General features: G+C 37.2%; 1 protein-coding gene across 11 annotated transcripts in view; it reads left to right on the forward strand.

The window, feature by feature from the left end:
- The window catches only part of XKR9 (XK related 9), a 146,271-nt gene that overhangs the window by 33,179 nt on the left and 100,930 nt on the right, over window positions 1-12,162 (forward strand). For all 11 annotated transcript variants that reach the window (XM_077943790.1, XM_077943797.1, XM_077943794.1 and 8 more), the window contains one exon: window positions 4,148-4,368. In XM_077943790.1, coding sequence (XP_077799916.1) covers window positions 4,148-4,368 — 221 coding nt within the window. The remainder of the gene's footprint in view (window positions 1-4,147; window positions 4,369-12,162) is intronic.

Genomic DNA, 12,162 nt, shown 5'->3' on the forward strand with positions numbered 1-12,162 from the left:
CTAACATCATAATGACAGGATCAAGTTCACACATAACAATATTAGCGTTAAATGTAAATGGGCTAAATGCTTCAATTAAAAGACACAGACTGGCAAATTGGATAAAGAGTCAAGACCCATCAATTTGCTGTATTCAGGAGACCCATCTCATGTGCAGAGACACACATAGCTCAAAACAAAGGGATGGAGGAAGATTTACCAAGCAAATGGAAAACAAAAAAAGGCAAGGGTTGAAGTCCTAGTCTCTGATAAAACAGACTTTAAACCAACAAAGATCAAAAGAGACAAAGAAGGCCATTACATAATGGTAAAGGGATCAATTCAAGAAGAGCTAACTATCCTAAATATATATGCACCCAATATAGGAGCACCCAGATTCATAAAGCAAGTCTTAGAGGCTTACAAAGAGACTTAGACTCCCACATAATAATAATGGGAGACTTTAACACCCCACTGTCAACATTAGACAGATCAATGGGTCAGAGAGTTAACAAGGATGTCCAGGAACTGAACTCAACTCTGCACCAAGCGAACCTAATAGACATCTATGGAACTCTCCACCCCAAATCAAGAAAATATACATTCTTCTCAGCACCACATCTCACTTATTCCAAAACTGACCACATAGTTGGAAGTAAAGCACTCCTCAGCAAATGTAAAAGAACAGAAATTATAACAAACTGTCTCTCAGACCACAGCACAATCAAACTAGAACTCAGGACTAAGAAACTCAGTCAAAACTGCTCAACTATGTGGAAACTGAACAACCTGCTCCTGAATGACTACTAGTACATAATGAAATGAGGACAGAAATAAAGATGTTCTTTGAAACCAATGAGAACAAAGATACAACATACCAGAATCTCTGGGACACATTTAAAGAGGTGTGTAGAGGGAAATTTATAGCACTGAATGCCCACAAGAGAAAGCAGGAAAGATCTAAAATTGACACCCTAACATCACAATTAAAAGAACTAGAGAAGCAAGAGCAAACACATTCAAAAGCTAGCAGAAGGCAAGAAATAACCAAGATCAGAGCAGAATTGAAGGAGATAGAGACACAAAAAACCCTTCAAAAGAATCAGTGAATCCAGGAGCTGGTTTTTTGAAAAGATCAACAAAATTGATAGACTGCTAGCAAGACTAATAAAGAAGAAAAGAGAGAAGAATCAAATAGATGCAATAAAAAATGATAAAGGGGATATCACCACTGACCCCACAGAAATACAAACTACCATCAGAGAATACTATAAACGCCTCTACAGAAATAAACTAGAAAACCTAGAAGAAATGGATAAATTCCTGGACACGTACACTCTCCCAAGACTAAACCAGGAAGAAGTTGAGTCCCTGAATAGATTAATAGCAGGCTCTGAAATTGAGGCAATAATTAATAGCCTACCTACCAAAAAAAGTCCAGGACCAGATGGATTCACAGCCTAATTCTACCAGAGGTACAAGGAGGAGCTGGTACCATTCCTTCTGAAACTATTCCAATCAATAGAAAAAGAGGGAATCCTCCCTAACTCATTTTATGAGGCCAGCATCATCCTGATACCAAAGCCTGGGAGAGACACAATAAAAAAAGAGAATTTTAGACCTTGATGAATTTTAGAACCTTGATGAATATCCTTGATGAACATCGATTTGAAAATCCTCAATAAAATACTGGCAAACCAAATCCAGCAGCACATCAAAAACCGTATCCACTACGATCAGGATGGCTTCATCCCTGGGATGGAAGGCTGGTTCAACACATGCAAATCAATAAACATCACATAAACAGAACGAAAGACAAAAACCACATGATTATCTCAATAGATGCAGAAAAGGCCTTTGACAAAATTCAACAGCCTTCATGCTAAAAACTCTCAGTAAACTAGGTATTGATGGAATGTATCTCAAAGTAATAAGAGCTATTTATGACAAACCCACAGTCAATATCATACTGAATGGGCAAAAACTGGAAGCATTCCCCTTAAAAACTGGCACAAGACAGGGATGCCCTATCTCACCACTCCTTGCTGTTGGAAGTTCTGGCCAGGGCAATCAGGCAAGAGAAAGAAATAAAGGGTATTCTAGGAAAAGAAGAAATCAAATTGTCCCTGTTTGCAGATGACTTTATTGTATATTTAGAAAACCCCATCATCTCAGCCCAAAATCTCCTCAAGCTGATAAGCAACTTCAGCAATGTCTCAGAATACAAAACCAATGTGCAAAAATCACAAGCATTCTTATACACCAATAACAAAGAGATCCAAATCATGAATGAACTCCCAGTCACAATTGCTTCAAAGAGAATAAAATACCTATACCTAGGAATCCAACTTACAAGGGATGTGAAGGACCTCTTCAAGGAGAACTACAAACCACTGCTCAATGAAATAAAAGAGGACACAAACAGATGGAAGAACATTCCATGCTCTTGGATAGGAAGAATCAATATTGTGAAAATGGCCATACTTCCCAAGGTAATTTATAGATTCAATGCCATCCCCATTAAGCTACCAATGACTTTCTTCACAGAATTGGAAAAAAACTACTTTAAAGTTCATATGGAACCAAAAAAGAGCCCTCATTGCCAAGACAATCCTAAGCCAAAAGAACAAAGCTGGAGGCATCATGCTACCTGACTTCAAACTATACTACAAGGCTACAGTAACCAAAACAGCATGGTACTGGTACCAAAACAGAGATATAGACCAATGGAACAGAACAGAGCCCTCAGAAATAATACCACACATCTACAACCATCTAATCTTTGACAAACCTGACAAAAACAAGCAATGGGGAAAGGATTCCCTATTTAATAAATGGTGCTGGGAAGACTGGCTAGACATATGTAGAAAGCTGAAAGTGGATCCCTTCCTTACTCCTTATACAAAAATTAATTCAAGATGGATTCATGACTTAAATGTTAGACCTAAAACCATAAAAACCCTAGAAGAAAACCTAGGCAATACCATTCAGGACATAGGCATGGGCAAGGACTTTATGTCTAAAACACCAAAAGCAATGGCAACAAAAGCCAACATTGACAAATGGGATCTAATTAAACTAAAGAGCTTCTGCACAGCAAAAGAAACTACAATCAGAGTGAACAGGCAACCTACAGAATGGAAGAAAATTTTTGCAATTTACTCATCTGACAAAGGCCTAATATCCAGAACCTACAAAGAACTCAAACAAATTTACAAGAAAAAAACAACCACATCAAAAACTGGGCAAAGGATATGAACAGACACTTCTCAAAAGAAGACATTTATGCAGCCAAGAGAGACATGAAAAAATGCTCATCATCATTGGCCATCAGAGAAATGCAAATCAAAACCACAATGAGATACCATCTTATACCAGTTAGAATGGCGATCATTAAAAAGTCAGGAAACAACAGATGCTAGAGAGGATGTGGGGAAATAGGAATACTTTTACACTGTTGGTGGGAGTGTAAACTAGTTCAACCATTGTGGAAGACAGTGTGGTGATTCCTCAGGGATCTAGAACTAGAAATACCATTTGACCCAGCCATCCCATTACTGGGTATATACCCAAAGGATTATAAATCATGTTGCTATAAAGACACATGCACACTTATGTTTATTGTGGCACTATTCACAATAGCAAAGACTTGGAATCAACCCAAATGTCCATCAATGGCAGACTGGATTAAGAAAATATAGCACATATACACCATGGAATACTATGCTGCCATAAAAAAGGATGAGTTCATGTCCTTTGTAGGGACATGGGTGCAGCTAGAAACCATCATTCTCAGCAAACTCTCGCAAGAAGAGAAAACCAAACACCGCATGTTCTCACTCATAGGTGGGAATTGAGCAATGAGATCACTTGGACACAGGAAGGGGAATATCACACACCAGGGCCTGTTGTGGGGTGGGGGGAGGGGGGAGGGATAGCATTAGGAGATATATCTAATGTAAATGATGAGTTAATGGGTGCAGCATACCAACATGGCACATGTATACATATGTAACAAACCTGCACGTTGTGCACATGTACCCTAGAACATAAAGTATAATAATAAAAAAACCCCACATATTCCTTTTCCCAAATTTTTATGTGTATTAACAGACATGTTATAAAGAATATAAGACTAAAGAGAAATGTTTTTATGTTTACTTTATAGGTATTGGTTTGCCTTGAAAAGGGGTTACCATGCAGCTTTTACGTATGACAGCAATACTACTAACTTCATGGAAGAACAAATTGATCTACATAAAGAAGTTATAGATAGAGTGACTGATTTGAGCATGCTCAGACTATTTGAGACCTACCTGGAAGGCTGCCCACAACTTATTCTTCAACTCTACATTCTTCTGGAGCATGGACAAGCGAATTTCAGTCAGTGTAAGTTTTTCTTAACTCCTTGTGTTAGATGGATGCCACTGAGACCTTATGTCAACTATATAAATCTTTGGCTGACTTTAGAAATTTTTAATACTTCAAAAATCATTTATTCTTTTGAAAAGGAAGTACGGTAATATGGTTGAAATATCAAAAAATATATGGGTATATACTGTATCCATCTGCCCAGAAAGAAAACTACTATTGTTAGTTATTTGATGATTCCTTCAGAAAAGTTTTTAAAGCATATGTCCTTTTTTTTTTTCCTTAACACAAATGGTAACATAAAATAAAAACTGTCTTTGTTTTTTGTGCCTCATAGTATATCTTGGAGATCCGTTCATATTAGTACAGAAAAATTTCCCACATTCATTTTTATTTTCTGCATTGTATTGCAAATTATGAATATACCATAATTTATTTAACAAGCTCCCTATTTGTGTTAATTTAGGTTGTTTCTTATATTTAACCATTGAAAAAATGCTGCAACGAGTAATCTTATGCATAAATCACTTGCATGTAAAAAGTATATCCGTTGGGTAAATTCCCAGAAGTGGAATTACTGGGTAAAAGTGTAAATACTAAAAAACTAATGAATGTTTTGCAAGTTGGCCAATGTGTTTGCTGTTTTACAGTAGATTTGCTCGTTAAGGTAAAAATGTTCATTTTTTAAAGAAAAGTTTATTTCTATCTTCCTTTCTGAAAAGTCCTTTTATAGGTAATTAACTTGAGATGTTACAAAACCATTTATTTGCTAAATAATAGTCCCAAATTGCATTAATGACTAGGGTTCCATTTATTCTGGGATTCATTTCAGGGAGTAAGATTGTTATCTTCCCTGGAGTTCTTGCTGTCCTAGACTCACACGTGATATCAGTTAAACAGTGTCTCTGTTCCCATTTTCTTGTAAACCTCTAGAACATAGCCCCTTCTAATATTTTTACCTTTACTTTGATTGTTAGGAAGACACAAAATGATTGTGTGTATGAGATCTCTATTGTGTATGAGATCTTTTTTTTTTGATGCAAATAATTCATGGGTTGGGTTCTATGTGATGCAGAACCCTTAACAGTTCTGTATTATATAGTTCTGAAGTTAGAAGTTCAAAATGTAGATCTTACAGCCTGTATTATGGGAGATCTCATGATGATTCCCAAGGATACATAGCATCTGGACTATCTATGAGATCCAGTGATAGCTATCTTTATTGTTCAGTTTTCATCTATATAGTTTCTTATTGAAGTAGGAAATTGAGATAAGTTATTCAAAAATAGCATAAAATGAGATATAATTCAACTGTCTAACAATAGAGAAATTGGTAAATAAATTATTGTAGGCTGTTAATATGGAACATTATGTAGCCACTAGAGTGTTTACAAAGAACTTTTAATGACACAAGAAAGCGATTATAACATAGAATGTAGCCAAAAAACAGTTTATAAAATTTTCTGCCAGCACATTTTTAAGGTTACAAAGAGATTATTATATAGAAAAATATCTGGAAGAAAATATGCAAAATGTTAAGTGTGTCTGCTTCTGGGTGGAGGAATTATGAATGATTGTTTTCATTTAAAAAATACTTTTCTGAATTTCCAAATTTTCTGTAGTAACTATGTACAAAATTATGTTATATGAATTCTGAAATTAAATCAGTAACAAAAAACCTACCAACCAGAAAAAACCTTAGACCAAATGGATTCATAGCTGAATGCTATCAGATGTATAAAAAAGAGCTGGTATCAATTCTACTGAAACTATTCCAAAAAATTGAGGCGGGAATCTTCCCTAATTTATTCTCTGAGGTCAGCATCATTTTGATGCCAAAACCTGGCAGTGACACAAGAAAAAAAGAAACTCCAGGCCAATATCCTTGATGAATATAGACACAAAATTACAAAGTGCTGTGATTATGGCGTGAGCCACCGCACGCAACCTACAATCATTTTGTAGTCTTTGTCATGAGATCTTTGCCAAGGCCTATATCCAGAATGGTATTTCCTAGATTTTCTTCTAGAGTTTTTATAATTTTACATTTTATGTTTAAGTTTTTAATCCATCTTGAGTTGATTTTGTATATGGTAAAAGCAAGGGGTCCAGTCTCAGTGTTCTAAATATGGCTAGCCTGTTATCCCAGTACCTTTTATTGCATAGACAGTCCTTTCCCTGTTGATGTCTTATTTAGTGAACATGGGAGTTCTCTATTTTCTTCACTGATGTCAGTACTTAATGCCAAATAAATTAATAAAAATCTCTGAATTAATAAGTACAGAATTAAGAATAATGTCATTGGACAAAGTTATTTTAGACTGAGGAAAAGGCATAACAAAGGCATAGTTTGACAATGGCACAAATTTAGTTTGAACAGAGTGTAAGATACAGGTTAGGGCAGCAATATGATAGAAAAAATGTTAGAAGCAGGTAGGAAAGTGGGAAATTGGCAAAAATGTCAAATAATAGTGTCAACTAGATGAGAATAGACTATCGTGCCCTCACATTAGGAATGAAAGACCTGTTGACATCTGAAAGACAATTTAGTGAATAAATGTTCAGATCAGGTACACTGCCTTGGAATCCTAGCTCCGCCACTCACTAATCTTACATATTGAAGCAAATCATGTAAACATTTCCCCTATGCTTAAACTAAATGTAGTCTCAACTTAGTTTCCCTTAGCCACATCCCCAAAATGCCCACAGTCACTTGAACATACTAGGGGAATATGTGAGAGAAAGTAAACAAGAGTAGAAAGAGACAGGGAATTTAATCAACTGCAATTAAAATGTCTTATTTTTGCAAATTTTATAAAAATACGTGACAAGGTGAACACATGAGGCTTTGCTAGGGTTGGAAGGAGACTGGGCAAGTAAGAGTCCCTGAAATTTTAGCTTCACCATCTTATTGATATATTCATCTTTGAGGTAACAATATTGATTAGCCTTAAACTTTGATATGCTTAATATTCATGTTATGATTTCTAGAGAAATCACCAAAGAATAAAAACAGGGCATATCATTAAAGGATATGAGTTATTAGATTGAAAGAGTGAATAAAAATAGCTCACATCAAGCACATCATTATATCATTTCAGAGAAGCAAAGAAAGATGATTCTAGAAGATTTGAGAGGAAAAAAAAGGTAATGTACTAAAGATAGAAAAACTGAATGGCATGAAATTTGTAACCATAACAGTGAAATTAAAACATAATAGAACAGTAAGTTTAAGGTTTCAATGGAAAACTTTTTTTTTTAATTTTGAATTCTATTTCTAGCAAAACTGTATCAAGTATGAGGGTAGAATTAGGATGTTTTGAGATATACAAAGTATCAAAAAATTTTGCTTCTGAGAAATTTTTTTCTGGAAGGCCTGACAAAAGTTTAATCAAAACGTGAGAGTAAACCAAGAAAGATGATAGGAGAACAAGGAAATAGGAAGGCAATGTAGAAGAGAGGTGAAGGGAAGTTGCGGGAAGATTGGAAGCAAGACTTAAGAGCAACTGGCTTAGAGCAGGAGGATAGTGTTCTAAAAAACCAGAAAAATAAAGAACTAGTAGATGTATATAGAAGAGTTTTATTAATTAATTTGAAGATTTTGCTAAGAAATAATTATAGGGTTATGGAAACTAACCAAGTAGGGAAACAAGGCAATTGTCAACTCCAGGAATAATGAAACATTTTAAAAGAAAGGAAATATAGGGGTTTTTTTTTTTTTGAAAAGTAAGCAATAAAAACACTGCACTTATGTAGTTATAATAATGTGTATTAGTTCATTCTCATGTTGCTATCAAGAACTGCCTGAGACTGGGTAATTTATAAAGGAAAGAGGTTTAATTGACTCACAGTTCTGCAGTGCTGTGGTGGGGGGTCCTCAGGAAACTTACAAAGTGGCAGAAGGGGAAGCAAACATATCCTTTTTCACATGGTGACAGGAAGAATGAGAGCTGAATGAAGGGGGAAGCCCCTTATAAAACCGTCAGGTCTTGTGAGAACTTACTATCATGAGAATAGCATGGGGGAAACTGCCCCTGTGATTGAGTTACCTCTACTGTGTCACTTCCATGACATGTGGAGCTTATAGGATTACAATTCAAGATGAGATTTGGGTGGGTACACAAAGCCAAACCATATCATTCCTCTCCTGGCATCTCCCGAATCTCATGTCCTCATACTTCAAAACACAATCCTGCCCTTTCCAGCAGTCCCTCAAAATGTTAGCTCATCCCAGCTTTAACCTAAAAGTCCAAGTCTGAAGTCTCATCTGAGACAAGGCAAGTCCCTTCCACCTATGATCCTGTGAAATCAACAGCAAGTTAGTTACTTCCTAGATACAATGTGGGTACAGGCATTGAGTAAATACACCCATTCCAAATGGGAGAATTTGGCCAAAACAAAGGGGCAACAGTCCCCATGCAAGTCTGAAATCCAGTGGGGCAGTCAAATCTTCAAGCTCTGAAATGATCCCCTTTGACTTCATGTCTCAGATTCAGGTCATGCTGATGCAAGAGGTGGACGCCTATGGCCTTTGGCAGCTCTGCCCCTGTGGCTTTGCAGGGTATGTCCCCACTCCAGGCTGCTTTCCTGGGCTGGCGTTGAGTGTCTGTGGCTTTTCCAGGTGCCCTGTGCAAGCTGTTGGTGGAGATACCATTCTGAGGTCTGGAGGATGGTGGCTCTCTTCTCACAGCTCCATTAGGCAGTGCCTCAGTGGGGACCTTGTGTGTGGGCTCCAACCCTGCATTTCCCTTCTGCACTGCCCTAGCAGTGGTTCTCAGTTAGGGATCCACCCCTGCAGCAAACTTCTGCCTGGAAACCAAGGCATTTCCATACATCCTCTAAAATCTAGGTGGAGGTTTCCAAATCTCACTTCTTGACTTCTGTGCTTCTGCAGGCCCAGTACCACTTATAAGGTGCCAAGGCCTGGGACTTGCACCCTCTGAAGCAATGGCTTAAGCTTTACATTGGCCCCTTTTAGCCATAGCTAGAGCTGAAACAACTGGGATGCAGGAAACCGTGTCCTGAGGCTGCACAGAGCACGGGGGTCCTGGGTCCAGCCCACGAAACCATTTTTTCATCTTAGGCCTCCAAGTCTGTGATAGAAGGGGCTGCAGTAAAGGTCTCTGGAATGCCCTGGAGACATTTTTCCCATTGTCTTGGTGATTAACATTTGACTGCCTATTACTTATGCAAATTCTGCAGTGTGCTTGAATGTCTGTTCAGAAAATTGATTTTTCTTTTTTCACAGCATTGTCAGGCTGCAAATTTTCCAACCTTTTGTGCTCTGTCACCTCTTGAATGCTTTGCTGCTTAGAAATTTCTTCCACCAGAAACCCTAAATCATCTCTCTGAAGTTCAAAATCCCACAGATCTCTAGGACAGGGGCAAAATGCTGCCAGTCTCTTTGCAAAGCAAGAGTAATCTTTATTCCCGTTCCCTCCAAATTCCTCATCTCCATCTGAGACCACGTCATCCTGGACTTTATTGTCCATATCACTATCAGAATTTTGGTCAAAGGCATTCAACAAGTGTCTAGGAAGTTCCAAACTTTCCCACATCTTTCAGTTTTCTGAGTCCTTCAATTCTCCAGGAAGTTGCAAACTATTCCACATTTTCCTGTCTTCTTCTGAGCCCTCCAAACTGTTCCAACCTCAGCCTGTTACCCAGTTCCAAACTCGATTCCACATTTTTGGGTATCTTTGTTTATTTATTTTATTTATTTATTTATTTATTTTTATTTATTATTTATTTCTTTTTTTGTTTTACTTTAAGTTCTGGGATACTTGTGCAGAATGTGCAGGTTTGTTACGTAGGTATACATGTGCCATGTTGGTTTGCTGCACCTATTATCCCATCATCTAGATTTTAAGCCCCGCATGCATTAGCTGTTTGTCCTGATGCTCTTGCCCCCTTGCCCCTGATACCCCAACAGGCCCCATTGTGTGATGGTCCCCTCCCTGTGTCCATGTGTTCTCATTGTTCAACTCCCAATTATGAGTGAGAACATGGGGTGTTTGGATTTCCCTTCCTGTGTTAGTTTGCTGAGAATGATGGTTGTTAGTTTGCTGAGAATGATGGTTTCCAGCTTCATCCATGTCCCTGCAAAGGACATGAACTAATTCTTTTTTATGGCTGCATAGTATTCCATGGCATATATGGGCCACATTTTCTTTATCCAGTCTATCATTGATGAGCATTTGGGTTGGTTCCAAGTTTTTGCTGTAGGAAATAGTGCTGCAATAAACATATATGTGAATGTCTTTATAGTAGAATGATTTATAATCCTTTGGGTATACACCCAGTAATGGGATTGCTGGGTCAAATGATATTTCTAGTTCTAGATCCTTGAGGAATCACCACTCCGTCCAAAATAGTTGAACTAATTTAGACTCCCACCAACAGTGTAAAAGTGTTCCTATTTCTCCATATCCTCTCCAGCATCTGTTGTTTCTTGACTTTTTAATGGTCACCATTCTAACTGGTGTGAGTTGGTATCTCACTGTGGTTTTGATTTGCACTTCTCTAATGACCATTATGATGAGTTTTTTTTTTCCATATGTTTGTTGGCCACATAAATGTCTTCTTTTGAGAAGTGTCTGTTCATATCCTTCACCCACTTTTTGATGGGGTTGTTTTTTTTTCTTGTAAATTTAAGTTTCTTGTAGATCCTGGATATTAGCCCTTTGTCAGATGGATAGATTGCAAAAATTTTCTCCCATTCTGTAGGTTTCCTGTTCACTCTGATGATAGTTTCTTTTGCTGTGCAGAGCCTCTTTAGTTTAATTAGATCCCATTTGTCAATTTTGGCTTTTATAGCAATTGCTTTTGGTGTTTTAGTCATGAAGTCCTTGCCCATGCCTATGTCCTGAATGATATTGCCTAGGTTTTCTTCTGGGGTTTTTATGGTTTTAGGTTTTAGGTTTAAGTCTTTAATCCATCTTGAGTTAATTTTTGTATAACATTTAAGGAAGGGATCCAGTTTCAATTTTCTGAATAAGACTAGCCAGTTTTCCCAACACCATTTATTAAATAGAGAATCCTTTCCTCTTTGCTTGTTTTTGTCAAAGATCAGATGGTTGTAGATGGTTGTAGACCTGTGGTGTTATTTCTGAGGCCTCTGTTCTGATCCATTGTTCTATATATCTGTTTTGGTACCAGTCATGTTGTTTTGGTTACTGTAACCTTGTAGTATCATTTGAAGCCAGGTAGCATGATGTCTCCAGCTTTGTTCTTTTTGCTTAGGATTGTCTTGGCTATATGGGCTTTTTAAAAATTCCATATGAAATTTCAAGTAGATTTTCTAATTCTGTGAAGAAAGTCAGTTGTAGCTTGATGGGAATAGCATTGAATCTATAAATTACTTTGGGCAGTATGGCCATTTTCATAATACTGATTCTTCCTATCCATGAGCATGGAATGTTTTTTCCATTTGTTTGTGTCCTCTTTTATTTCCTTGAGCAGTGGTTTGTAGTTCTTTTTGAAGAGGTCCTTTGCGTCCCTTGTAAATTGTATTCCCAGGTATTTTATTCTCTTTGTAGCAATTGTGAATGGTGGTTCACTCATGATTGGGCTCTCTGTTTGTCTATTATTGGTGTATAGGAATGCTTGTAATTTTTACACATTGATTTTGTATCCCGAGACTTTGCTGAAGTTGCTTATCAGCTTAAGATTTTGGGCTGAGATGAGGGGTTTTCTAAATACACAATCATGTCACCTGCAGACAAAGACAATTTGACTTCCTGTCTTCCTATTTGAATACCCTTTATTTCTTTCTCTTGCCTGATTGCTCTGGCCAAAACTTCTAATATCATG

This window comes from Macaca mulatta, chromosome 8, assembly GCF_049350105.2.
Source record: "Macaca mulatta isolate MMU2019108-1 chromosome 8, T2T-MMU8v2.0, whole genome shotgun sequence".
Lineage (NCBI taxonomy): Eukaryota > Metazoa > Chordata > Mammalia > Primates > Cercopithecidae > Macaca > Macaca mulatta.